Below are 27,867 nucleotides of genomic sequence, written 5' to 3'. Positions count from 1 at the left end.
CACAGAAGAATATGGGAGCTTAATTTCTTTGTATATCATGCCTGAGAGGTCTCAGTATACTGTTTCTGCTGTAATGGTGCTGGTTCGTATAGAAAACTATACATCTCAGCATAAGCGTATGCCATATAAATGGACTCAGATCATTCTTTGAGTGATCATTAACCTGGCATCCAGGCATTAGAACCTGTGCATTCTTTGGTTCACATTTTAAGCCCTCGGCCAGGGATGAGACCGCAGCAACGCAAGGCGACTCTGCAGCCAATGGGCCTCAGCCAAAGCCATGGGCTTCATCATCGCCCCTGTATCGGCGCCGGCATTCCGCTTTGGTGGCTCTTGCCATCCCTCTCTCCCACACTCGTGGCAGGCAGGAGCCCCTCGCCCTCGCCGTGGCTATAAAACCGTTTACCCTGCCAGCCAGCGCCATTTTTTTTTCTCGCTATCTCTTTCTATACCGGTGCTGACTTTTTTTTTGCCCTGTCAGCCAGCCACAATCAAAATATTTTTTTGATAACAGCGATGGGATGTATTTTTAGTTTTCGGGGCTGGGCTCTCTGAGCTGCCTGTGACGCCACAAAGGGAGATTTCCGAGTGACTCAGCTGCTTTGCCTTCTCTAAATTCAAAACGGTTGAAATCGTTTCTGCTCCCAGCACCCCACCCTCCCCGACAACGTAAGTTCTTTTTTTTTATTGCCAGATACATTTTGCAGAGAAGGAAAGGGTGCAAAAAAGTTCGGCGCAACATTAACTCTTGGGATGTCTGCCTCTCCGTATGTCACACCCAAGAAGGACCTGTGTGAGTCAATGGACTGAAATGAATGAGGGACTGGCTTGGCACAAATCTGATCTCGAAAGTCCCGATGGTCGTTACAGAAGGATATTTTTAAAAGGTTATTTTTTTACTATTTTTAAACTCCATCAAAACATCCGTCCTGACCGAAAACAGTCCAACTTTTGTTTCAGTTCCTGAAACCAGGATAGTCACTAAAATGGCTGCCAGACTTCTCTCCTCCTCTTTATCTTTGCAAAAATTGTTAATCTCCAGTCTATTTAAAGGCCTCGATTTTTCAAAGTAAGTTGAAGTTAAAAAGATTTTCGGTTATTTTGGGCGCGATTTTTTTTTTTTCCCGTTTGGAAACCTGCAGCTCACAGGAGGAAGAATGAGAGTTGAAGGAGCCCAGCCAATCGAAGGAGCTTTCTTTTCACTTTCCTGCTTTCTGATAGGCCGTCCGGATGTGATGGGGGTCCCCACGGATCGTTTCCGGGCCCCTGATAAAAACGACAGTTGCGCTGGGGGCCTTTTCTCTCTTTGGACCGCCATGGATCTATACCCCGAGGACGCAGACACACATCCCTTTGGAGACCTTTTTCCTCCCTGTTTGGAGACAGTCTTTTCAGAGGAGGGGCACTGCAGGTCAGTGGCAGGCGGATTTTTAAGGGGATTGAATCGGGGGTACTTTATTTTGAGGGAATAGTGATTTTTCCAGGTGGGGAAACAGGAGGTCGGGGGTGAAGATCCCCCTTGGACAAAACAAGGTGCCTCATCAGTGGTTATTCTGACTGTAGATTTTTGTCTACTTGTCTTGGAGTTTGAGATAAAACTGAATTAAAAAAAAAATGGCGAGTTCTGGTATATGTCCTTCACGGATTCTGAGGGGATAAGGGGTGAGGAAGGGAATAAAAGGGTCGGTGTTTGTAGGGGGGACGACGACAAGGAGCAGATTGGTAACAATTTTAACATACACACATATGCGTGTCTGCCTCTCAACCTGAGACAGCTAAAGGAACTCTCTTCCTTGTAACATGATACTCATATCGTTTTCTGCTCTAAAATACGTGTGCTTTAAATAAATCTTTCTAGAAAAATAATTTCAAAGAAAAAAAATGACTCAAAGAAGGCTAAGAACTGGTCCGGCTTGCACATGGCCTCTTCAGATAAACATTACCAGACTTTATTAGTGCGCCTCGTGGGTCATATAAGTATGAAACATACAAAGATACTGGTGCCAACGCACAAGGTGATACAAATGTTCACAGACGTGCACACACACACACACACACACTCACACACTGCAGGCAGATCGGCTCCCAAGCGATTTTGCAGACACGCACTGCCTAGTTCATACATGTGATACGTCTAAATAGATCCCACGACGAGCGTGGAAAGATTTCAGTACCGAGGAAACGGGAACTTTATAAGTGGGAAAAACTTTTCTAGTTATTATGGTCGCGTGAAAATGAGCCCTTCTTGCCAACGCGCTTCTCTTGTTTACATCCCACCATTTGGAAGGCCCTAGGAAGGAAACTTAGTGGAGGTGGTGGGGCTCAGATTTTAGAAGGGTGCAGGTGAAAACCTGGAGTCATTCTTGTAGAGGTCACAATATTGTGAATGAACGTCAGGTGCAGATTCTGTACAGAATGCAAATCAGGATGCAATACTTTATATTTGCTTAATTAAACAATGGGTTTATGTATATGTGTATATATAATCTATGTCTAATTATACATACATACATACAAACAACATAAATGGGCCTTGGAAACTCTCCTTTGAAGACAGAATAAGAAGGCATCTCTGAATGTTGCTTTGGAACATGCTGGACTCTCTTTGTGTTAAAATGCAGCTAGTCACCTCTTTTTCTTTTTTAGGGGGAGTGGGAGGAAGTGAGATTTGATTATGATTGCATTGCTTGTTTCTGCTAAGGAAGGTAATTTTGGGGACGATTTAAACACATTCTTCAGGTCAGTCGAGGCTCACCCACTGAGACCAAATTTGTTGCTGGTGGTTTCAGCTCACGACATGAGGGTGCCAAAGACTGGGCTGACCCAAACTTGATCACAGAGAGAGCAGCTTGCTCACAGGAGACAATAAGCACTAGTGCATGTGCCATATTCTCCCTGAACATGCAGAGTTCAGCTGTTACATTTATTTATTTATTTATTAACTTTTATTTACCGACATTCGTGCAGCACATCATGCCGGTTTACAAAAAACTCAGGTGGGTGATACAATAAAACAATAAAAACAATGTACATAGAAAATAAAAGTAGAAAACCATTACAATGTAACCTTAGAGCAAATTACTATTTCTTATAACCTTAGAACAAAATACTATTTCTTACAAAAAACACATTAAAACCGCACATTATCAAAAAGAGATAAAGTAAGTAGAGGGGGGATGTTGTCTCTTCTGGGGATCCTTAGGTGGTGGTGGGGGGGGGGGGGGGGGGGAAGCGGGGGAGGAAAAAGGAAAGGGAGAATGTTCGAGTTGAGGGGGCTGGGGAGGAATTAAGTATGGTTTGTGTCGGGATATGCTTGTCGGAATAGCCATGTTTTGACTCCTTTCTTGAACGTTTGCAGGGATGTCTCTTGGCGTAGGAGGGTGGGTAGGGAGTTCCAGAGGGTGGGGCCAGCGACGGAGAAGGCTCTCTCTCTTGAAAAATCCTTAGTAATTTCTGGTACTCATTTTTGAAACGGTGAATGGTTTGCTTTGCGGTTTATGTTAATAGTGCATATATATGTTAATTTCATTCAGTTCTTTAAAAAAATGACAAAAACAAAACAGTATTATCATCATAAAATGACTGATACATTTAATCAATTCATAGTCTTGCTCCTATCATATTTCTTCTTTTAAACGTGGGCTTTGCATCCAGGATTGGACTATGGTATCCAAGAATATATAAAATTAAAGAGAAGCTGCTAAAATGGGATCTGCTTCGCACTTGGGTATTATTTTTAGAAACCCCAGTATGTGTTCTCTCTACATTACTCACTGCAGAATTCTGGAAATCGACTCCCTAATTCCTGGAGACCCCATAAGGGCTACCAGTTTACCTAAGTCATTCCAAATAGGCTAATCCAGTCCTAGTGTTGCCCAACTACTTGCATGGTCTGCTATTTGATGATAATTAAAAAATTGTTGTTTTGTGTGTATCCAGTCTGTCCATCTTGACTAGACCATAAGCTCCAAAAGTAAGGACTACATCTCCATGCATGCAACTGGGCACAAGCAGGACTAACTCAGCCTGTTCGGAGTGCCTTGAGTAAGGTGCCAATCCTGATAGTCGGAGGCCATGGCAGTGCAGTAGGACGCCATATTTACTAAGGGCAAAACAAACCCAGCTCGGCAACATTCCCAGCAATGTTAGAGGGCAGTTTCCATATCTTTACTCTCCAGCTATCCCAGGCCCGTATCTACAGTGGCTCACCTCCTATAAGTGCATAAGAGGGGCAAGATAAAATGAGAAACCAGGGGGAACGAGAGAGAGAAAAAGGGTACTGCCATTACTAAACATGGCCTCGCCGGGAAGGCGTCGGGTCACCTGACTCGACGCCCGCGCGGCGCATGCCGGGGAAGCCGGGGATTCCCCAGCGCGTGTTGGGAAGCCGAGGTCGAGCAGATATCGAGAAGCCCGGGACGGAGTGGAAAAGAGGTACACGAGATCGCGGCCAGTTCAGTCTAAAGGAATCTGGCAACCTTCCTCACCTCTCCGAGGGCTCTAGGGGATTGCCGGGTTCGGATGATGGAGCGTCAGGGGGATCCCGGATCATTGAGTGGGGGGATATGTGGATTCCTGGGTTCGGATCATGGAGTGTCGGGAAATTCCGGAGTTCGGAATATGGAGTGACAGGGGGATCCCGGGGTTCGGATCATGGAACTTTGGGGGATCGCCGGCTTCGGATCATGGAAGGTTAGAGGTTAGCTAAATCCTGGGAGCTTGGTCGGGCATGGATTCCTTGCAGATTTTCCTTAGCTCTTTCCCCGGATCTGCATACAATTCTCATCTCTCCCAGCTGAAGCGCGGCACAGGAGCTTTCCCCCGTCCCATGCAAGCCAAGAAACCTGTTGAACTATAGTGCAGGAAGTGCGGGGTAGACGGGATCTCTCAGCATATGAGGACTCCGGCTTTCTCCGGCTCTCCATGCCGGTCAGGGGGATAGTGGGAGCATTTTTGGCATTAAGAACCCACTTGTTCCAGAGTGGCTATGTACCCTCTCCCACCCTCTCCTGAGCGGCCCCTTTAAAGAAAAAGTTTCTGCAGGCCGAGTTCGCCGGACTGTTCCATCGCACCCAGGAGAGAGGGGGAGGGGAGACGTTGTTGTTGTTGTCAGTTGCGTGTTCTTACCCTTGATGTTTTGTTTTGTTTTTTTTTAAACCCCAGGCGGGATGAGAAAGGAAGTGGAGAGCACTGTTTATGTTCCTGAAAGGGACTTTTCATGCTTGTTTTGAGTCATTGTTTTTACCGCTCCTCCTCTGTCACGCCTACCGATATTGTCTGTTTTGGTAGTTTCTTAGAGGGTGGGCGAAACCACTCTATTTTTAAGAGGTGACGAGCACCGTTTCCTTGGTAACATAGAGTTTCGTCGTCTTAGCCCCCCCCTCTCCCTCCGCTAGTCAATGGTGAGAACCGCTACCACCTTTCACTTTTTTTGGTTATTGCATAAGGCGCAGGCGCGAGGGGGCGGAATTCTCGTGGGATCGGAGACGAGTTCCTGGGGGGCGGGGCTTCTACGTTCCTAGAACGTTTCCGAGTCTAAAATTTTGGGGCGTGCTTGGAAGGTTGGAGCTCCGCCCCTAGGAGGAGCCTCCTGGAATCGGGGCGGGGTTGCCTGCTTCTCCAGCTCTGTAGCTTCTGTGGGAGGCACGGTTTAGAAAATTGAAACTAAATACAAATAAATAAATAAATATCGTAATCATTATTTATTTATTTTTAGTTTTTATAAACCGACGTTCCTGTATAAAATACATATCACACCGGTGTACAGTGAAATAAAACTGTCGCCAGGTGGGCGGCTTACATTATAACAAATAACATTATAAATACATTTTACATTTTAACAGATAACATAGAGATTAGAGGAGATTAGAGGAGATTAGAGGAGAATACAGTAAACAATCGAGGTTGATTAAGATTCAATGATGAGCTCATCAAGAACTTATGGACGACAGGTGGGTCTGGTCATAGGCTAAACTGATAAAGTATTAGCTCTTCCTGCTCTTAGTTCTCCGGGAAAGCTTGTGTGAAAAACCAAGTCTTTAGTTTCTTTTTGAATGTATTATGGCAGGGTTCAAGGCGAAGGTTACAACCAAAAGAGGCAGATCCAGTTCTGGTTTTAGCTCATTGCATGGAGGGACTTCTAGTTCTGATTTTCCTATTTGGTTTTCCGAATTTGAGAGAATCAAAGCTGCAGCTCCTTCCTTGCAGTCAGACAAAAGTTAGATGAGGTGGAAACTCGGGAGGAGAATGCTGGAGTGAATGCCAGGGAACATGGGTGAGGTGGGGGGAATGCTGGGACAGACAGATGCCAAGGGAGAATGGTGGTAGTAGGGAGGAGAATTTTGGAGCGATATGGTGAGGGGGAGAACGACAGGGGAAGAGTAGATATCTCCCTGGGTGGGAGAAGAATAGAGAGGTAGATATTTCTGTAGGGGGAAGGGGGGAACACAGGAAGTGGAGAATGGGAGGGATGGAGGAAGCAGGAGGGGAAGAACAGAGGGATGTAGGGGCTGTGTCTCTCTCTTCCTCAGCTTAATAACACAGTCTCTCCCCCCCCCCCTTTTTTTTTTTTCTCTTCAGCACCCCAGAGCTCTCGTTGGCTTGTTGCTGCCCAGAGGGTCACCCTCCTGCTCTCGCCATGATGTCTGTCTCGGAGAACGGCTTGGAAGAGCCCCTGAGCCAGGAAAGTTTCTCCACCCTCTGGAATCTGTGAGTGTGGAGCAGCCACAGTATTTCCCCCTCCCTCCCCCCGCTCTGAATCCCTGATACCCTACATACTCCCCCCCCCCGATAGGATTCTCTGTGATGTGTGTGGCTGAGCCCTCGGGGGATCGGTTAGGGGGCACTGCCTTGGAACGAAGCCACACCACCTCTCTCTGAGATGGTTTTTCCGCTGTTTTTAATTTCATTTATCACTTTTTTTTGTTTGTTTTTATTTTTACTATCTTTTGCATTTGGCTTTGGTTGTGTTCTTGTGTAATGTGTGAAACCGCTCTGACCAGTGGTTGGTAGTCGTGGAATATTATGTTTTTCAAGTAAACATACGATATTAACTCTTTCCCCCTTCTCTTCCCCTCCCTCCAGGCTGCCCAACCTTCCCGCTTCCCTGGAGAATGGCAATAATGAATTATGGGTGAGTATCCTGGGGGAGGGGGCTCCCACGAGGGTACGATTTTAGCGCCCCTCCCTGCTTGCATCCAGTCCGCTCAGAAGTGGTTCCTCTGCTGGCCTTTTCTGAGAGGTCTGAAGGGTTTTGCACGAGGCTGGGTTGGAGGTGGCAAACCGGGGGAGGGACTTTCTTTTCCGGCCCTTCTGACCCGGGCACCGTCCCCTCCCCCCACCCCTGGTCTTCCGCATTCAACAGAATAAGATCTTAATATTTTTGGGGGGTTAGTTATAGTGAATTAAATCTCCCTTTTCCCTGTAATTACCCGGATCAGTCCAAACTTCTGGGTTTTGCCTCCCCTCCAGCAGATGGAGACAGAGCAGTTTTTGACTGACACTGCCCTATACCCCGAGGTGCCGGACCATGAGCTGGGGGGCTGCTTGCTGCCCGAGGCCTTCTCCCTGGAGGCTAATTCTGTCACTACCTCTTCCACCGTCCTGTCCACGGAGGATTACCCCGGTGAGCACAACTTCCGCCTGGCCTTCCAGCAGTCGGGTACAGCCAAGTCGGTGACCTGCACGGTAAGAGCTCCGTGGGAGACAGGGAGGGGGTTGATGTAGTGAGGGATTGGTGCGGGGAACTTACAGATTCGCAAATCGCCTCTTCTCCTCCCCCGGCTTCTGTTAGCGAGCCTGACTCCATAGTGCTAGAGGAAAAGAGTGCTTAAAATAGCTTTCAGGTAACAAATAAATAAATATACATGTACACATCTCGCAGGAGAGAAACATTACATTTTCTCACAGTGATATGTGTGTGTGTGAGTCTGATTGTGTGTGTGTGAGTCTGATTGTGTGTGTGTGTGTGTGTGTGAGTCTGATTGTGTGTGTGTGAGTCTGATTGTGTGTGTGTGTGTGTGTGAGTCTGTGTGTGTGTGTGAGTCTGTGTGTGAGTCTGTGTGTGTGTATGTGTGTGTGGGTCTGTGTGTGTGTGTGTGTCTGTATGTGTGTGTGTGTCTGTATGTGTGTGTTGTCTGAGTCTGTGTGTGTGTGTCTGTATGTGTGTGTGTTGAGTCTGAATCTGTGTGTGTGTGTGTGTCTGTGTGTGTGTGTTGTCTGAGTGTGTGTGTGTGTGTCTGTGTGTGTGTGTGTTGAGTCTGAGTCTGTGTGTGTGTGTGTCTGTATGTGTGTGTGTTGAGTCTGAATCTGTGTGTGTGTGTATGTGTGTGTGTGTCTGTGTGTGTGTGTGCGTGCCTCTCTCTGGAGAAAAAAAGATGAGAGAGGGATGTGGTGGGGGGAAGAGAGAGAAGAAGATGGTCAGAAAAGATTCGGGATCCTCCGGATTTATCGTTCTCTTCCTCCCTGCCGCCAGTGCCTCTGGCTCCACCTCTCTCCCCCTAAGACTTGTTTCATCTTTTTTTTTTTCCTTTCTTTGCCCCCCTTCTGCCATCTCTTGTTAGATTAGGACTTTCCTGGCTTGCTAAAATGGAAGTGCAGCCAGGGCAGTTCCCGGGTGCCGGTGATGGTCATCTTTTCGTGTTGTCTGTCTCTCGTTCAGATTCACGGCACTTCCTTGACCCTGATGTTTTGTGCCAGGGTTGCCAAATAAATATATAAAGTAGTTAAAATAAAGAGAAAAAGAGAGAGAAATAATAGTAAAATAGCACAGTACAGATTCACCTTTCTCCCTTTCTCTTTCAGTCTCTCCCGCACCCCCCATCTCCTCCTCGCTCTGTCTCTGTCGCTCCCTCCCTCTCTCTGTCTGTCCTTCACCATCTCTCTTTTTCTCAGCTTGGCCGTTAAGAATGTCCCTGGAAAGGCTGACAAGATTTAACCTGATCCTTCCGTCATGTGAACATTGCTGCTTGCAGTCCAGGCTTAAGAAACAGATATTGTGATTGCATCCAGCTGGCAAGAAATTCTGCTTTCCATAGATTGGGCTGGGGGGGGGGGCGGGGTCTGGCCCTCTCGTCCCTCACGTGCGTCTGGACTTGCCTCACCCCCCATACCTGGAACAAGTCTAGGCAAATCTCTTGACCCGTAGGCTGGGCTGCAGTCCAGCCCTCCCTCCTTCCCTTCCCACCGGAGTCTGGGGAGGGGTTTAGCAGCCCCATAGGCCGTTGAAATCTTAGAGCGGACAGAGCCCGAAGCAGATCCTGCCCCGGGCATGGAGGAGGAGGAGGAGGTCAGTGTGGCCACCGTGGCAGGTCAGGGGAAGAGTCAGCTCTCTCCTTGCGGTTCATGGATGCTGGTGGAGGGGGGAGCCCCACTCCCGTCCTCTCGGGCAGGTCCTGGGCGGCTGCAGAAGTGGGACCAGGGCTTCGGGAGGCTGGAGGTCGGATTCTTTTTTTCTCTTCCTTACGAGATCTGTTTGCTGTTCTCTTCCCTCACCCCCACACTCCCCATTCCCTTCTCTTTAGTTTGCTCCTCGTTTTTTTTTTCTCTCTCTTGCCTTCTCCCTTTCTTCCCGTGTTTTTCTCTCACCCTTTCTTATTTCGCTTTCCTCCCCAGATCTCTCTCTCTCTCTCTCTGCCTGCCTCACTCACGCTATCCCGCTCTCTCTCTCTCCTGGTTCCTAGTATTCCCCAGAGCTGAACAAGCTGTTCTGCCAGCTGTCCAAGACCTGCCCGATCCAGATCAAAGTCCAGGACATGCCCCCTGCCGGCGCCCTCATTCGCGCCACCGCCGTCTACAAGAAGTCTGAGCACGTGGCCGAGGTGGTGAAGCGCTGCCCGCACCACGAGCGCAGCACCGATCCCATGGATGGTATGAGTTACCCCCCCCCCCCCCAGCAATGACTCGCCTGCCTCCCGGCCCATCTGCCCTCTCTCTCTGTCTCTTCCCCCCCCCCCCCCCCCACCGAGCATCATGCACCTCCCGCGTCCCCCTGTTCTTTCTCTTCACATCCCCCCCTCTGTCTTTCTCTCCCCTCCATATCCCTCTCCTCCCCGTTCACCCCTCTCTTTCTGTGTCCCTCTTTCGTTTCTCCCTCCCGCCACACTCCCTCCCCTCCTGCTTCCTTATCTCTTGTCTTCCCCCTCCCCCCCCCCACCATGCCCTCTCTCTCATTTCTCCCCATGTCGTCCCCCCCCCCACCTCACTTCTTTTCCTTCCTCCTGCCCCCCCCCCCCACCCTTCTTTCTCTCTCCCCCTCGTCTCATTCCCATCCAGGTTTTCCTCACCTGATTTCCGTCCTTCACAGACGCTGCCCCGCCGAGTCACCTGATCCGGGTAGAAGGGAACCAGCTGGCCAAGTACTCGGAGAACATCAGCACGCGCCGGCACAGCGTCTATGTGCCCTTCGAGGCTCCGCAGGTAAGGCGCCCTTAACTTCCGCGCTGCCGGCTCGGGGCGTCTCTTCCGCGTGTTTTTGTGGGGGGGGGGGGATGATGGACTCCTGCGCGCAGGCTCTGTGCTCCGGCTGGGGCGCAGACAGGGGCGCCCGATCACCCTGCCCGCTGCTTGCACGCCCGTGTGCGGGGTCCGCCCAGACCCAAAGCTCCCCCCCCCCCCCCCCAGGATCTCTCAGCAGCCCCAGGAGATCCTTGGCAGGTTCTCCGCTCCCTTCAGAGAATTAGAAACTTCATTCCCAGTGCCCTGGCTGGCCGGGCTGGGGGGTGGGAGGCAGCGGACATAGGCGCTCGGTCCTCGGCCGTGCTGGCTGCCGGGGTTGGCGTGTGGCTCTGCGCCGCGTGAGTAATGGCAGAAGAACTGAATAATCGCGCTGCCGTTCTTCTCCGGGTTTTTTCCCCAAGTGCGTCACATGAAGTAGGCACGGCGTTGTTGGAACAGAGCAAAGCGCACCGTTCAGAGCTCGGGACATCCTGCAACTCCTTCAGGGACTTGGCTGTAAAATTATCCTGACAGGTTTCTCAGGCTAGACGCTTTTTTTTTTTTTAAACTCTGACCTTTCAGCTTCATTTCTCTCTGGCGAGCTGAAAGCCAGAGTTAACCCTCCTTTTTTTTAAACTGAGAAGGTTATGTGCCTGGGCTTAGCATGGCATCCCTCCCCTCCCCCCCCCCCCCCCCCCCCCCTCTTGCGGGCGTCCGCACAGCTCTTTTCGAGGGGGCATCTAGCCAGGTGTTTCTGCTTCCAGGTGGGGTCGGACTGCACCACGGTGCTGTACAACTACATGTGCAACAGTTCCTGCATGGGGGGGATGAACCGCCGTCCCATCCTCACCATCGTCACCCTGGAGAGCAAAGAGTGAGTACGATCCCCGCCCCCGTCCAGGAAGGGGGTGACACCGCTTGCAATGGCTCATAACAAGCCGGGTGGGGCTGGAGGATGGAGCTCAGACCTTTGCCCCGCCCCCTTCCCCCCGGCTGGATGTAATTCCTGGGGTCTGCCTCAAGTACCCCCCTCTCCTAGCGCCACCTCCAGAACTGAAAATGACCGGTAGGGCCTAGATCCTTTTAGCCTGTCCCCTTTCCCTCCTGCAGGGGTCAGCTGCTGGGTCGGCGGAGTTTTGAGGTGAGGATCTGCGCCTGCCCCGGCCGCGATCGCAAGTCGGAAGAGGAGAACTGCCAGAAGAAAACCATGGGGAAATCTGGCAGCAGTAAACGGGGTGAGTATGGGCCCCCCTCCCCCCCCCCCGGAGCCTCGCCCTCTTCCACCCATTTCCCCCCCCCTCGGTTTTTCTTCACTGGCACTTTTTTTGTTTCCTTCTTGACAGCGATTCGGGAAGTGTCCCAGGCTGTGGCGTGCACTGAGAGCCGCAAGAAACAAGTCACCTCCTCTGACGACGAGATCTTCACCCTGCAGGTAACTTTCTGCCCTGGGCCTGAAGGCTCCTCGGCTGCCGAAGGCTCCAGTTCAGTCTGCAAGGAGGGGATCCCGTCATGGGCTGGAGGCCTGGTGCGCAGCCCGTGCTGCGTTTTTGTGTGCGTGGTGGTGGTGTTTTTTGGGGGTTTGGGGTTTGTTTGTTTTTTTCACAGGGCTGTGTTTAAATTCCCAGGTGCGTGGTCGGGATCGATACGAGTTCCTGAAAAAGATCAACGATGCGTTTGAGTGCCAGGACTACGTGTCCCAGCAAGAACTGGAGAAGATCAAACAACAGAAACAGTAGGTGCCCTGCTCCTTGGGGGGGGGGGGGGGTGTCCCTGTGGCATTAACAGACTCCTTGGCTTGCGGGGGAGGGGGGAAGCAGCATAGATTCAGGGGGAGGGGGCGAGAAGGCCCCCTGAAACAATACTCCCAGAATCCTTTTCGGTTTTTGGATAAGCGCAGTGTGAGTTGAAGCCTCGCGATGGGCACCTTTTATATAAAGAGTATCGGAAGACTTGCTCTACTCTGATATCTTCTTTGGGAGGGCAGTGGTAGAGAGGGGTCCAGACTGGGTACCTTGTGACCTTTTTTTTTTTTTTGGGGTGTGGGGGACGCTTGGAATTTCCTGTCCCAGGATGCCCAGGGGGGGCCACCTTGCCACACTTGAATCGGGGTTCGGCCCAGAGGGTCCGGTGCATGCTACAAAGTGAGAGGAGGGAGGGAGCTCGTCCTGGGCTCGGCAGGGCGGGACTCGGATCAGGACGCAGGGGGGTCTGCTTTGGGGCTGCTGATGCACGGCACGTTTCCGTGCAGTCTTGGGGGGGGGGTCACACCTCTGCTTATGGAGGAGCGGCGGCACAGAACTGAATCTTGCCACAGTGTTTTTTTTTTTCTTTTGTCTCTCTCTAATGCCCACACAACGAACATTTGTGTGCGATGCTTTTTGTTGTGTTTTATATTGTTTGCTGGGTTTTAACATTTTTATTCCAGGTATTTTACTTTTTTTTTTTTTCTTTTTGAATGTTGTGATCTGCTTCGATGCCCGTCGAAGAGCGGATAATCAAACGATTAAACTAAACTCTCCCTTGCCCCCGCTCTCACGTGTAATGCGGTCCACCCCCCACCCCGTGTTCTTGTTTCAGGTTGGTGAAGAGCCGCAGGGAGCGGGACACGGTTGCACCAAAGAAGGGGAAGAGGCTGCTGCAAAAAGACGAGACTCAGGATTCAGATTAACCCTTCCCTCCCCCCCCCCCCCCCCCAGCTCGGTGTTTTCCTCTTTTCTTGATCTCCTTTTAGATTTTCAGGTTACAGCGACTCGGCCAGAGGACCTGAAGCTGATCCGCACTGCCAAGTCTTTTAAACTTTTGTTTATCACCTCTGTATTTTTATACCTACTCAATTTTCCAAGAATTTTGTTTTTTTTTTTAAAATAAAGATGAAATACAAAAACTGTTTTGTTGAGTCTGCCTGGGTTTTTGCTAATCGGCGGCGGTGGTAGGATGTGGTTGAGTGGGGTGTGGGGTTGGATGTGGGATGTGGGTGAGAATTGGTTGAGTGGGGTTGGATGTGGGTGAGAATTGGTTGAGTGGGGTTGGATGTGGGTGAGAATTGGTTGAGTGGGGTGTGGGGTTGGATGTGGGATGTGGGTGAGAATTGGTTGAGTGGGGTGTGGGGTTGGATGTGGGATGTGGGTGAGAATTGGTTGAGTGGGGTGTGGGGTTGGATGTAGGTGAGAATTGGTTGAGTGGGGTGTGGGTTGGATGTGGGATGTGGGTGAGAATTGGTTGAGTGGGGTGTTGGGTTGGATGTAGGTGAGAATTGGTTGAGTGGGGTGTGGGGTTGGATGTAGGCGAGAATTGGTTGAGTGGGGTGTGGGGTTGGATGTGGGATGTGGGTGAGAATGGTTGAGGGGATGGATGGGAGATGTGGGTGACATTGGTTGAGTGGGGTTGGATGTGGGAGAGAATGGTTGAGGGGTTGGATGTGGGTGAGAATGGTAGAGTGGGGTGTTGGGTATTTGTGGGATGGGATGTGGGTGAGAATGGTAGGGTGGGGTGTTGGGTGTTTGTGGGGTGAGGGTAATAGTGGTAGAATGGGTTACGGGGAGGTGAGGTTCCTTAAGGGTAAGGGAAGAGGAGGAGGTTGAGAGATGGTGAGGGAGGGTTGCTTTACGTTGCTGGGCCAAGTGTTTGCCTGTCTTCCCAGCACTGCCTTGGTTAATTCCTTGCCTCTTATTTGCATCCTTCATTTGGCTGCTGGCAGAGAGGAATAGGCAGCGGCTTTGTGATTTGAATACAAAGCGAGCTGGTCCCATTTGTTAGTCAAATCTCCCCTCGCACCCCCCCCCCCCCCCCGACCTCCAGTATAATTCCTAAGCAAAGACCCTGCCAGGGACCGCACTGATGGTGGGGGGGAGTTGAGGAGGTGCTCCAAGCTGCGGAGAGAGAAGTTTGAAGACTTCCTTCAGGTGAGGCTCTTGAGACCTCGATCTAACAAGTCTCTTGGGAGAGCATCAGTTTAGGGCTGGCTTCGCTAATCCTTGCGTCCGCTGATGGATCACAACCCGTGCTTGCGGCTAAGGCACTGACTGCATGTGACGGGGGGTGTCCCTGGGCTGGGTGCATGAATTATTGGTTGTGCTTTGGGTTCACCTCCTGGCGGTATCCATGCATGCGGGGTGTGGAGAGGAGGGTGTGGGCCCCTGATGCTGAGGGTGGGAGGGACTGTTGGTTAGTGCACCTGTGGGCAAATCCTAGAGGAGGAGGAGGGGGCCTGTTGGGATCTTGCAGTTGTTTGTAGGTGAGAGGTTTTCCCTCTGAGAGAGATGGGAAGAAAAGCAACTGGGAGGGGTCTGCCTTATTTTATTTTTTTTGGTGGTATGAATGGGCTTTTTACCAGATTGAAAACAGCATGGGCATCGCAGCATGCAACAAGGTAAAAAGTACTGATATGAGGAACTGGCACCTGCCGCCAGAAAATAAAAAAAGCTTTGGTAGTATGGAGGGGGGGGAGGTGTGTATGGGGGTGGAGGCATCTGCTCCTGGGAGGGTGTGCGCGTTGGGGTGCTGAGGGGGCCTAGCTTCCCAGGAGTGGGTGTAGAGAGGTTGGTTGGGGGCATGGGAGGTGGTAAGGCAGACTCTGTGTCTGTGAGTGGTGGGTGGGGGGCTGTACTCTCCCAGGAGTGGGTGTAGAGAGGTTGGGTGAGGGGGGGGGTGGTGGTGGTAAGGCAGAGTCTGTGTCTGTGACTGTTGGGTGTGGGGGGGGGGGCTGTACTCTCCCAGGAGTGGGTGTGGATAGGGTGGGTGGGGTGCTCTGTTTCTGGATGCCTGCTCATTATAGGTTTTTTCCCCCCTCTAGTAGGCGATGACTGAAGGATGGACGCGGGATGGCAGCTGCTGATCTCACTGTGCCTGTGTGAGTCTTACATTGAGTTCTGCCTGAAGGCCGCAGAGGGGAGGGGAAGTTACCCCAGATTCACCACCCCCCACCCCAGCTCAAACCTGGCTTTGCCCGTTGCCCTGCTTCCCATTCTAGTGATTCCTCTGAGAAAATCAGAGCCAGAATCGCCTGCGGGCAGTGGAGTAAAGCCATTGGTCGATTGCCCTGGGGTTAGTGAGGTGGTGTGACTCCTTGTGCAGGGGGATAAGCCCCCCAGGTGTAACCCCAGTAATTGTGCGTTGATATTGGGTAAGCCCCTCGCGTTGTGCCCCCCCCCCTCCCCCCAGTGAGATTTGCCCTCCAGGTCAGTGCCCCTGGGCAGAATGCATGCAGGGGGCAGGGTCTGAAGCCAGAGCAGGCGGTGAGCCCTGCGTGCGACCGGCGCTCTGTATATTATAGGCTGGCAGACTTACCAAGGCGAGAGAACGCAGGGATTGGGATTGGAGAGAGATGTGGTAGGGTCCGATGGGGGGGGGGGGGGGGAATGATGGAGGGATAGGAGAGGTAGCAAGAGGATACGCTGGGTGATTGGAGACCGATCTTAGTACAAAGGTGATGGAGACACCTGGTGATGGAGATTGGAGGGGATGATGTTGGAGGGGGGGGGGGATTGGGTAAAGGTATTTGGATAGCAGGATGGAGCGACTGGCCAGAGAACTTATCCGTAGCCGCATTTCTCTCTCCTTCCCTCCACCCCTTCCTTTGCGGTAGCTCTCTGGGTGTGCTCCACGGGGGCCGAGCCTGAATACAACCTCGTGAAGCTCGACAGAACCTGGCCCCAGGCGCAGGAATACTGCCGCCAGCACTACAGGGACCTGGCGACCGTTCGTCACGCCGAGGAAGAGGCCCGGGTGGCCGCCGCCGCCCAGGGCTGCGAGGCCTGGATCGGGTACTACAGGAGAGCAGCGGGCGCGTCCCCCGCCTGGCGGTGGAGCGACGGCAGCACGGCCTCCTTCAGCGCCTGGGGGAATCAGCAGCCCAACCAGCCGTCTGCGGACTGGGCCTGCGCCAGGCTGCGGCAAGGCGAGTGGTACGACCAGGCGTGCAACCAGCCCCACTTCTTCATCTGCTACCTAGGTAAGGCCCCTGCCGGCACCCCACCCGCCTCCTGCAGATACGTTCACTGGGGTGAGAGAGGGAGCCCGAGCGCGTTTTACAATTCTTCCTTTAAGAACGTGTGAGGAGCAGCAGCACGAGTAGATATTTCTCATTCCGCAAATGTTCATTTTTCCCCCTTTTTTTTTTTTTTGAGCTATTAGGCAGCGGAGCTGGCACTTAAGGAACTGAGGAAAGGAAAGAAGAGAGACCAGGGAAAAACAGGAGAGGGAAGAGGGACGAGCATCATGTAGGAAAGTTATACCAAAGGCAAGGCCACAGTCTGCCTCCATCTCCGGCTCTTGAGGTGACGCCTGCAGACCCAAGTGCCAATCCTGTCGCCGCCGCTGATTTAACTGTGACCCAGTGCTGAGGGCCCAGTGCTGTAACACCTGCAGACCCAGGCTCCAATCCCACTGCTGACACCATTCTCACTGTATGACCCAGTGCTGAGAGCCCAGCACTGTAACACCTGCAGACCCAGGCTCCAATCCCACTGCTGCCACCTTTCTCACTGTATGACCCAGTGCTGAGAGCCCAGCGCTGTAACACCTGCAGACCCAGGCTCCAATCCCACTGCTAACACCTTTCTCACTGTATGACCCAGTGCTGAGAGCCCAGCACTGTAACACCTGCAGACCCAGGCTCCAATCCCACTGCTGACACCATTCTCACTGTATGACCCAGTGCTGAGAGCCCAGCACTGTAACACCTGCAGACCCAGGCTCCAATCCCACTGCTGCTACCTTTCTCACTGTATGACCCAGTGCTGAGAGCCCAGCGCTGTAACACCTGCAGACCCAGGCTCCAATCCCACTGCTAACACCTTTCTCACTGTATGACCCAGTGCTGAGAGCCCAGCACTGTAACACCTGCAGACCCAGGCTCCAATCCCACTGCTGACACCATTCTCACTGTATGACCCAGTGCTGAGAGCCCAGCACTGTAACACCTGCAGACCCAGGCTCCAATCCCACTGCTGCTACCTTTCTCACTGTATGACCCAGTGCTGAGAGCCCAGCGCTGTAACACCTGCAGACCCAGGCTCCAATCCCACTGCTAACACCTTTCTCACTGTATGACCCAGTGCTGAGAGCCCAGCACTGTAACACCTGCAGACCCAGGCTCCAATCCCACTGCTGCTACCTTTCTCACTGTATGACCCAGTGCTGAGAGCCCAGCGCTGTAACACCTGCAGACCCAGGCTCCAATCCCACTGCTGACACCATTCTCACTGTATGATGCAGTGCTGAGAGCAAAGAGCCTTGACTCTTGCAGACACAGGTTCCGATCCCAACTCGGATATTTTGCAGACATCCGTAAAAACAATCTTTATGCTCAGTGTAAATTGCACAAATATTTGATAATCAAAAAAATTACAATTCAACATAATAAAACTAACTTGACCTTCTGCACTAGCCAGAGTACAAACTGAACAAAAATTAAAAATACTGGGAAAAAACACACACAAAAATAAACATATATACAAAACTCTCCCGTCATTAGCCAAATACAGTTAGCAAAATGGCAGAAGTCAAAACAACCTGCAACAGATAAAGACAAAAAGAAAGCACAAGTTGTCTCAAACTCCAGAGCTGGTCACATGAAGACGTCATGACCTGGAGCCATATTCTGTGTTAAAAACCAGGCCAGGTGCAAAGCGTGGACTTGAATATGGAACAATTGTCAGTATCTCCCTACCTATAGGCTAAAATACGGACCAGAACCAACCCTGTAATACCAGGCTGGACCCCCATATTAAAACGGACAACCCGTAATGTAGGCCGGCTCTAACCGCTGGTCATTCTCAAATTCTTACCGTGCGGCTATAAAGGAGGACAGTGACGCTGCTCAATCATCTGAGTTTTTACAGATTCCCTAAATTGCAAATATTTAGTTTCCTGACCAAACTTAGGAATAGCCCCGAAAAACGCCCCATCCCTTGTTTCCATCGGCCTCATCTTCTTTAAACTGAGACGAGCTTCAGGCTGGGTCCTAATGCCACATACTGATGAATGGATGCCAGGTCGGCACTGTCTCAGGTAGCCCGGACCGCCTGCTTTTAGAGTCCCGAAAGCCAGGGTTAACACTTTAAATTCAATTCGTGCGGGTTGTACAAAACAGGGGTGATGCTAGCTCTGCTATTGCATCCAGCAGTCACCTGGGCTGTTCTGTTTTGCACAAATCTATAAGTGTGACCCAGCGCTGAGAGCACAGAGCGGTGAAACCTGCAGAGCCAGGCCTCCAGTCTCACTGCTAAAACCAATCTCACTGTGTGACCCAGTGCGGAGAGCCCTGCAGATTTCAGGCTCCAAGCCCACCTTCGCCACCAATCTCACCGTTTGTGACCCAGCGGTGAGAGCACGGAGCCGTAACATCTGCAGACCTAGGATCCAATCCCACCGCTGACACCAATTTCACTGCATGTGGCCCAGTGCTGAGGGCCCAGCGCCGTGACGCCTACAGGCCCAGGCTCCAAAGCCCAAACGTTCATCAGTTTCACTGCAGCACAGAGTAGGAAGGGTCTCTGGAGCGGGGACGTTGGTGCAGTCTGGGCACCTCTGACTCTAATGAATAAACATTTCATTATCGTCTTTCTCTGCAGACGGAGTGGATTTACAGATTCCATCCACTGCATCCCCCACTGGAGTCAGCCATGCCAAAGCCACTGGCAGTGGCAGCAGTTTCCCTTCCCTGGAGACTAACAGGACCACTTCCCACCCCCTGGGGATTGTTAATGAATTCAGCTTTCATCCGCTGGGAAACACCAACGGGGCTTCAACAGCAGCTGAGACAGCACATGAAGTCAGGACATCCCCCACCATCCCTGGTGAGTTCAGGACCCCTGACCCCCTTACTATCTCCATATGCCCTCCACCCCCTGCTCCTCTTACTCTGATGCCTTACTTCCCCTGTACCCCACCTCTTGTATCCTTATTGTCTCTGTATGACACCCCTCGCACATTGACATCTCACTGCTCCCACACTCCTCCCCTTGGCCCCCGAATTCTCACCTCCCTCGCCCTCCTCTCCTCGTATCCGGATGCCTTACCCTGCCAAACCCCTGCACTTCTCCAGTTGCACCCTACTCTCTGACTCAGAGAGCTCCTCACCTCCCTCCCCCAGAACCTCTGATAAAATCATCCCATGCTCACCTCACCTCTCCTCTCCCCTTTCCCTTCAGATGGGAGCCCTTCCTCCACCCTGCGCCTGATCACAGACCGCAAGCCCTGGTTCGAAGCCCGCAGCTACTGCCGGACACATCACACCGACCTGGCCAGTGCCCCTGACCCCGGAGCCCAGCAGGCCATCGCAGAGGTCCTCGCTGGTGCCGCCGCTGCTCCAGGCACTTGGATCGGGCTTCACTGGAGCAGCGTCCGGGGATTCTGGTACTGGTCCAGCAAGGGAGCCTTCAATTTCAGTAACTGGGGGGCAGGGAAACCCAGCAATTCCCCCTTTCAGAGGTGTGGCATGGTCTCCGGGGATCCCGCCCGTAACTTCACCTGGTCAGACGAGTGCTGTGGAACCCACCTACCCTTCATCTGCCTCCTTGGTAAGGTGCCCCCGACTCTCAGATCCTGCCTCAGGGGATGGGGGCGTGTGCTGTGTTATCTGTGCATGCCCATGTGTGTTAGGTTGTCTGTGTGTTTATCTCTGTGTGTTGTGTTATTCTGTCCTGAAAGAGCAAAGCTAGCAAAAGCCCAGAGGAGGGCAGCAAAGCTGATAAAAGGGGATGGAAAGATTCCCCTATGAAGAAAGGCTGAACAGCTTAGGGATCCCCGGCTTGGAGAAGAGATGGCTGAGCGGAGACATGACAGAGGTTTATGAAATCATGAATGGGGTGGAACAGGTAAAGACAGTCCCGCATAGAAGGCTCATGAATAAAATGAGAAGCTTGGGAGTGGGCGCCAAGGTGGTGGCATGGATTACAAACTGCATGACTGAGAGGAGACAGCATTGATGGTAAATGGAACCCACTCTGAAGAAAGAGCGGTGTTAAGCGGAGTGCCACAGGGATCGGTGTTGGGACCGGTTCTGTTCAAGATCTTTGTGAGTGACATTGCGGAAGGGATAGAAGGTAAAGTTTGTCTATTTGCAGATGATACTAAGATCTGCAACAGAGTGGACACGCCTGAAGGAGTAGAGAGAACGAAAAGTGATTTAAGAAAGCTTGAACAGTGGTCAAAGATTTGGCAGCTGGGATTCAATGCCAAGAAGTGCAGAGCCGTGCATCTGGGGTGCGGTAATCCGAAAGAACTGTATGTGATGGGGAGGTGAAAGACTAATGTGCCCGGACTGGGACCTTGGGGTGATGGTGTCTGGTGATCTGAAGATGGCGAAGCAATGTGACAGGGCGATAGCTAAAGCCAGAAGAATGCGGGGCTGCATAGAGAGAGGAATAAACAATAAGAAAAAGGAGGCGATGATGCCTTTGTACAGGTCCTTGGTGAGGCCTCACCTGGAGTACTGTGTTCAGTTCTGGAGCTCCTATCTCAAAACAGATAGAGACAGGATGGGAGGCAGTCCAGAGAAGGGCGACAAAAATGGTGCGGGGTCTATATCGGAAGACTTATGAGGAGCGGCTGAAGGATCTGAATATGTACAGCCTGGGGGAGAGAAGGTGCAGGGGAGATAGGATCCAGACCTTCAGATACCTGAAGCACAAACTTCAAACCTTTTCCATTGGAAAGGAAACAGTAGAATTAGTGGTCACGAAATGAAACTCCAGGGTACAACTCAGAACCCACATCAGGAAATATTTCTTCACAGAGAGGGTAGTGGATGCCTGGAATGCCCTTCCGGAAGAGGTGGTGAGGACGGTCAAAGGGGCATGGGATAAACACTGTGGATCCTGAAAAGCTAGAGACTGGAAATGAAGGAAAGGGTGCATGGGAGTAACCCACATGGATCAGCAGTTACTGTCCTTAACAGAAGGCATGGAGAGGACCACCCTTAACCAATAAGCCTTGATGCTTTAGATGCAACTGCAGCATTGCTCTCCGATTCGATGGCTGAGGGGTGGGAAGGGGAATTGGAGTCAGATGACGCGAACGCTGAGCTCTGTCCTTTAAGGTCTGGGGTACTGATACGCAGACATTAGGGGAAAAGTGCAGTCCAAAAGCAGAGCACCTTCAAGCAGCCTTGTCTGAGTCATCAAGAAGGCTGCTCAGCTTGTAATTTTGTTATGGGTTTAACAGTTGCTTGGTTTTGAATGTAAATATTACTACCCTTATCACAAGGCTTGGAGATAACAGCAGTTATTACCCTTAAGAGAAATATGGAGGTAACCTGCATGGCGTGGCAGATACTACCAGAAGTAGCTTGCTGGGCAGACTGGATGGCCCATCTGGTCTTTTTCTGCCATCATTATTATGTCACTATATAACTAGGCATCGGTTATTTACTCTTTCAAATTGTACTAAGACTAGGGGGCACTGCATGAAACTAGCAGGTAAGCAGATTGAAAACAAATCGGAGATAGTTGTTTTTTTTATTTTTTCACTCGACGCACAATCTGGCTGTGGAATTTGTTGCTGGAGGATGCTGTGAAGGCACCCGGGGTTTAAAAGAGGTTTGGATGCGTTCCTGGAGGAAAAGTCCATAAACAATTATTAGCCAGGAAGACTTGGGAAAGCCACCGTTTAACCTGGGGAGTGAACAAAAGAAATGAATATTCCTCTTTTTAGGATCTGCCAGGTACTTGCAATCCTGACTGGCCTGGGCTGGACGGACCTTTCGCCTGACTCAGCCTGGCATCTCTGCAGGGCAGGAATGAGGCGCACTGCAGCTGCAGTTCTCCACTTGGCCACTTGTGGGCAGCAGAGGACCGCGTTACATGCCCTAATGCCTTTGGCTTGCAGCTTGGCTCCCAGATGAGGAGGCTGGCACTTTTTCAGGGTCTCCTGGAGAAGATGAATTAGTACAGGAGAAAAGGCTTTTGAGTGATTCAAGGAGGCTCTGTAGCGCTAACCCCAAGCCCCCTCCATCCCACCACCCACCATGGAAAGGAACAAACAGAGAACAGGAAAAGGCACTGGGGCATGAGCAGAGTTACACCTAATCCTGAATAGGGAGCGGAGGATGCTGGGATAGGCTGTGGACCTGCCTGTAATAATTAATGTTATTTACCTTGATGCTGTGCTGGGGCATTGGGTCAGCATGGACTTGGAGGAAAGAGTGCCCCCTAAGGGCCTGCTGGGGTATTGCGTCAGCACCAGCTCAGAGGGGAGCGTCATGCTAGCGCCATGCCGGGGCGTTAGGAAGAACGTCATTGGCTCAAAGCTGAATACTTGGCTTTATAGTCATGGCCATGAACTCCAGCAGCTCCGGGTCCTGCCTCGGGCACCAGCACCTGATCTTACAGCTTTTTTGTGGTCTGTGCCAGAGCTGAGGTGGAATGTGGACTGTTCACCTGCCACCCCATGTCCCTGGGGTGGTGCTGGCTGGGTCCTCTGATTTATTGCAAAGATGCTCCGGGAGGTTTCAGGGAGCAGAGAGATGCGGGGAGGGGAGGCATGGAGCTGGAGAGGACCATAGAAGCTCTATGGGAGGGGGAGCTGGGCAGCCCTGGGGATGGGGAACTCAGAAGCCCTGTGATGAGGCCAGGAGTTCAGGTCATGTTTTCAGTGTTTACACAGTTTTATTTTTGTTTTGCTCATGGGGGCTTCTCATGTTTATTGGCAGAAGGTGCTGGGGTGGGGGTCTCTGCATCCTGTGCTGTGTCTTTGGGTCTCTCTCTTGCTCTCTGCATCTTTCTTCCCCAGACCTTCCTTACCCTTGGCTGGCACAGGAATCTAGGCCTCCGTCTCCTTTGATGGGAGCTCTGGCCTCTTCCCCCCCCCCCCCCCCAGCCACACACACACACACACACACACACACACACACACTGTCTATATACGCGTGGCGTGGTGGATACATGGATCAGCCTCCCAGGGGAGGTGGGGGAGACCAAAGCAGTAAGAAAAGTGAAGAAAGCTTGGGATAGGCACAGATGATCCCTCCTGGTGAAGCAGTGAGATGAAGAGCAGAGATCAGGATCGTACCACAGGCTCTGCTCCCCCTTGGGGGGGGGGGGGGGGGGGAGGGGAGAGAGGATATTTCTGGGCGAGGGGCTGTTGCGGTGCGTTTCCGCAGGAATGATCAGACGCATGCTCTTGGATCGCGCAGGTGGAGTGTGGGCAGCGCTGGAGGGGACAGGCATCCCTGGGCCTGGGGTTCCCTTCTCCTCCCAGTGACTCCCCCCGAGGCCCTTCTGCGATATTAACACACTTGGATGCCACTGAACCTTCTAGTAATCTCGACCCAGTTTCCTCTGCCTCCCTCCGCCCCCACATTAACACTGCAGCAAAGGGATTAATATTTTACAGTACCAGAGCCTGGGAAGTGGAAGGTGGGGCATGGGGGGGGGGGGGGGGGGAAGGGAGAAGAAGGGGTTGTGTGTCCTTAGGAGGGCCAGACCCCTCCCCCAGCCTCTGCTTCTCATTTCTGTGCATGCTGACACGTGTAGGGGCACCAGAGCACCATCCTCTCCCTAGAGCTGCTGGCACCTGCTTTCTTTCGTCTTCCTTCTCCCTGTCCTGATGGGGTTCTCTCTCCCTGATGCTTTCTGCCAGGGGCTGGGGGGGGGGGAGGGTATTTACCGTCCCCCTCACTCTGCAGCAGGTTCTCCTATGCAGAAAGAGAGGTGGGGAGCAGGTACTCCCCGACAGCAAAGGGAAGGAGAGAGGATGGCTGGAATATCTAACCCGTCACCTGCTGGGGGGGGGGGGTCCCATGTCGTCCATCCACACGCCCCCCCCCCCCTTCCTTCACAGGGCAGTTCCCATCTCTTTATCTGGATTTACCCACGGGAGACTGAAATTGCTTTCCATGATTCTAGCAGCAGGGGCAGGAATTCCCTTGAGAATGTACTACGTCTTCATGTTTCCACTGTTTGACTCATTTTATTTGTTTTCACCTTCTTACAGCTCCCTAAACCAGGCCAGAGTGCACTGGCGCAAGAGGTCCCTTCCCAGAAGAGCTGACAGTGCGGCAGTGGGAAAGAACTGGACTTGCTCAAGGTGCATCGGTGGGGAGATGGCAAGGTTTGATCCCCTCTCCTTCTGGTTCTCTGCCCCCTTACTCTGACCGCTGGATCACTCCTCTCCCTTTCACAGTCAGAGGTCTGCTCTCTAAAACAGAGCTAAAATTGAAAAAAACCAGCACCCGTCTGGCTCCCGTGGGCCCACGCACCATTGCATTGTTGATAAAAAAGTAAAATCTGATTTTGGATTCCGGATCCCGGGTCTTGAGAAAGGCCCCCATTGTGCCATCTGGAACCAGAAGTGCCCCCTCCTGGGACCCACGCGTGCATCCCCAGTCTGCGAGCCAGACATACACACGACACCCCTGTCAGAGTCCTCATGCCAAGCCCTGCCCCTGTGCCTCCCACCTCCACAGGGCCTAAGGAACTTGGTGCGGATAGCACAGCAAATATAAAAGTAGTTAGAGGCCTCTGAGACACCGATCTCCAATCTTCCTGCTTAAAAATAAAATTGGGGGAGGCCTTTTGCTGTTAATTCTGAATGTTTCCGTTTCCAGCCTCGTTTGGATGCTCTTTTTTCTCTCTCTCTCTCTCTGTATATACGTTTGCTACATCTCTGTGTCTTGTCCTGTCAGGCTTCCCTGGTTGGGTCCGGTAGCAGTGCCGAACACAGCCCAGGCGTCGGCTGACCATTCTCCGCTGCAGTAGGTGCTCGGAGGAGAGAACCGGTTCTCTGCCAGGCTTCCTGGGACTTTCGGCATTGCCCTGGCTTTCAGGGCGGGTTCCTCGTCCACTGGTCCAGGGACACAGCTAGGGAGCAAGCTTGGTGTGCTGAGGAGGATAAGAAAAAAACAACAATACAGAAACAGTCTCAATCTCCCAAAAGAGGAGAGAGAGAGGAATAAAGAAAGGGGGATGCTCCCTCTTGTTACTGTCCGCTAAATACAAGAGTCCCGGCCCACATTCAAGGTTTGGGGGGAGGGGGTTGAGGCACAAATTCTCCCCTTCATGCCACCTGCAGCCCTGTCCCTTGCATACGCAGCGGAAAGAAAAACTCCAGCAACAAACATTCAGGGACAAAAAAAACCAAAATAATGCTGCCAGCCTTGCCCTGGATTCAGAGGAGCACTGCAAGCTCTGCCCTTAACGCTCCTCGCCTGGTCCCGTAGAAGGGCTTCGGCCTTGCTTTCCATACCCACGGCCTCCCCTGCCATCGCGAGCTGGGCTTTAAATTCCCCACTGACAGGATGTGGCCATTCTGGCTCCGCCCACCTTCTTCCTGCCTCCCTCTCAGGTGGGTTCATTAGGTCCTGCCAACCCCTTCCCCAAAGGCCCTCTGGGTATTTCCTCACTCTGGTAACCTGGGAAATGTAGTCCCTCCCTGTCCCAGGGGCTCTACCCTGGTGCAGAGCTCCAGGCTCCTCCCCCTGGGGGAGGTAAGGGGATTTTACTTGCATAGACAGTATATCTCTATCTTTTTAAGCCTCTGTCAGGCCCTGGGTAAATGTCACCAGGCTGGGCCCCCAGCTACTCCTCACCATATACAATTTTTACACAATTTACAAGCCATGGACTTAGATGATCCTTCTGGCATGTTAGTTAGCTTTTTTATTTTAGCTTCTCTTCTTTTTTTTTTTTTGTAACCATTGTATTCTTTCTTTAATTTTTTGGGGGGATCATGCTGGGCCTCTCATAGCGTTGGGACCTGGGCAAGTGCCCCATTTGCCCTATGGATAAAACAGCCCTGTATATCTATCTATCTATCTATCTACATAAGCAGTTGCCATACTGGATCAGACTGAGGGTCCATCAAGCCCAGCATTCTGTTTCCAACAGTGGCCAATCCAAGTACCCAAACATTAAATAGATCCCACGCTACTAATGTCAGTAATAGCAGTGGCTATTTCCTAAGTCAACTTGATTAATAGCAGTTTATAGACTTCTCCTGCAGGAACTTATCCAAACCTTTTTTAAACCCAGATACACTAACTGCACTAACCACATCCTCTGGCAACAAATTCCAGAGTTTAATTGTGCGCTGAGTGAAAAAGAATTTTCTGTAATTTGTTTTAAATGTGCTACTTGCTAACTTCATGGAGTGCCCACTAGTCTTTCTATTATCCAAAAGAGTAAATAACCGATTCACATTAACCCGTTCTAGATCTTCTAGACCTCTCATGATCTTAAACACCTCTATCATATCCTCTGTCAGCAGTCTCTTCTCCAAGCTGAACAGTCCTAACATCTTTAGCCTTTCCACTGAGTACGGTATCTCTGATAAGAGCGGTATAAAAAAACTTTTAAATAAATAACTATGAAACTGCTTGTTGGGAAGACAAGCTCTCTTAGAGGAAAGAAGAAAACAGACCCTTGGGTGCCTTATATAGCATCTTTACCATCACGAGCCTGAGTACATATTGACAATATTCTCAGGAGGGGATGCAGTCGGCTGTCAGACATTTACTGTTATTAATACGAGGATGGGGAAGTGGTTGCGGGGGAATGTTCTGGTTGGGTGGAACGCTTGTTTTGTAATCTGCTGGTACTTGAGTGAGCTCAGAGCTAATATCGCCAAGCTGTGCTTTTGATTTGCATTAGTTATGTAAATAGCAATAAACAGATCTGATATATATCTACATCAATATCTCTATATAAATATAGATGAATATAACAAAACTGCATGTTCTCTTACATACAATTGGGTCCTTGGCAGGCTGGGGTGCCTTTCATTGGACTGGCATGAGAAACAGCCAAAGATTATGGTACCTGGGAACTCTTAATACCATGCAGGTCCCTTCATCTGGGTGGTGGTGGGGAGGAGGGAGGGAGGGAAGGAGGTGGGGTGGTGGGTGTGAGTGGTCGAGAGGAATCAAACTTGTCCAATTCAGCGTGCCCAGGCCAGAGGCTCCGTCAGGTGTCAGCTGGGCTTAAAATGCTTGTGTAGGGGTTGGAGGGAAGGAAGCTTTAGAAAAGTCGGAGACTTGGCTTTCTCATGTCGACACATTACTGTGTTGGGTTTGGGGTGAAAGAAAGATTTTATTTTTTTTTGTAGGGCGGAGGAGTGTGGGTTTCAAACCCAGTCTCTGAGAAACCTGCTAACTCTCATTTGTCTTTTTGGATATCCACCCTGAATATTCAGGAAACAAATTTTCACATCATTGGCATGAGAACAAGGAGTCAATTTGTAGATTTTGGTCATTCTGAAGTATCATTTGGTGCTCCGCCCCAGTTGGAAGCATAGGATTGCAGATGGCTTTTCAAAACATGGAGGGCCCCACTGCACTGTGGATAGCTCCAGAGCAACCGATACCGTAGTGCAATCCAGAATACATAACGTAATACCACAGCAGATGATAGCAGATAAAGACTAATGAGACCATCAGTCTGGTCCACTCTGCCAAGGATCATCTCCCAGCTGCCAGCCATAGAAGCTTGACTGGTT

The 27,867-nt window shown here is 51.3% G+C and overlaps 2 protein-coding genes across 6 annotated transcripts; both read left to right on the top strand.

Annotated features, from left to right (window-relative positions):
* Positions 1-591: 591 nt before the first annotated feature.
* TP53 (tumor protein p53) lies at positions 592-13,322 on the top strand. 5 transcript variants are annotated; one of them, XM_029580948.1, is made up of 11 exons: positions 592-1,411; positions 6,580-6,708; positions 7,084-7,132; positions 7,471-7,686; positions 9,681-9,867; positions 10,304-10,416; positions 11,199-11,308; positions 11,545-11,669; positions 11,778-11,866; positions 12,060-12,166; positions 13,012-13,322. In XM_029580948.1, exons 1-11 carry the CDS (start codon positions 1,158-1,160, stop codon positions 13,100-13,102), a joined length of 1,470 nt encoding a protein of 489 aa, XP_029436808.1. In that variant the 5' UTR covers positions 592-1,157; the 3' UTR covers positions 13,103-13,322. The 5 variants fall into 5 exon arrangements, with proteins under 5 accessions (XP_029436808.1, XP_029436809.1, XP_029436812.1 ...); XM_029580949.1 differs by having other exon boundaries at positions 593-1,411; positions 7,474-7,686; XM_029580952.1 differs by lacking the exon at positions 592-1,411 and adding an exon at positions 4,289-4,434.
* A 1,826-nt stretch (positions 13,323-15,148) lies between these two features.
* LOC115078309 (macrophage mannose receptor 1-like) lies at positions 15,149-26,290 on the top strand. The gene is made up of 5 exons (XM_029581183.1): positions 15,149-15,283; positions 16,019-16,384; positions 19,008-19,232; positions 19,587-19,955; positions 24,370-26,290. The coding sequence occupies exons 1-5, from the start codon at positions 15,244-15,246 to the stop codon at positions 24,375-24,377; spliced, it is 1,008 nt and encodes a 335-aa protein (XP_029437043.1). The 5' UTR covers positions 15,149-15,243; the 3' UTR covers positions 24,378-26,290.
* Positions 26,291-27,867: the final 1,577 nt, after the last annotated feature.

Source organism: Rhinatrema bivittatum, chromosome 16 (assembly GCF_901001135.1).
Source record: "Rhinatrema bivittatum chromosome 16, aRhiBiv1.1, whole genome shotgun sequence".
NCBI lineage: Eukaryota > Metazoa > Chordata > Amphibia > Gymnophiona > Rhinatrematidae > Rhinatrema > Rhinatrema bivittatum.
Note: the sequence above shows the minus strand (reverse complement) of the source record. Positions and strands in the feature narration are given on the sequence as shown.

What these genes read in the sequence shown, in the direction of transcription:
- LOC115078309 (XM_029581183.1), top strand. Translation starts at nt 15,244, where the DNA reads ATGGACGCGGGATGGCAGCTGCTGATCTCACTGTGCCTGT. An exon ending in GCTGATCTCACTGTGCCTGT is followed by an intron (nt 15,284 to 16,018) that starts GTGAGTCTTACA and finishes CCTTTGCGGTAG; the next exon opens with CTCTCTGGGTGTGCTCCACG. An exon ending in CTTCTTCATCTGCTACCTAG is followed by an intron (nt 16,385 to 19,007) that starts GTAAGGCCCCTG and finishes CTTTCTCTGCAG; the next exon opens with ACGGAGTGGATTTACAGATT.
- TP53 (XM_029580948.1), top strand. Translation starts at nt 1,158, where the DNA reads ATGAGAGTTGAAGGAGCCCAGCCAATCGAAGGAGCTTTCTTTTCACTT. An exon ending in TCAGAGGAGGGGCACTGCAG is followed by an intron (nt 1,412 to 6,579) that starts GTCAGTGGCAGG and finishes TTTTCTCTTCAG; the next exon opens with CACCCCAGAGCTCTCGTTGG. An exon ending in CCAAGTCGGTGACCTGCACG is followed by an intron (nt 7,687 to 9,680) that starts GTAAGAGCTCCG and finishes CCTGGTTCCTAG; the next exon opens with TATTCCCCAGAGCTGAACAA.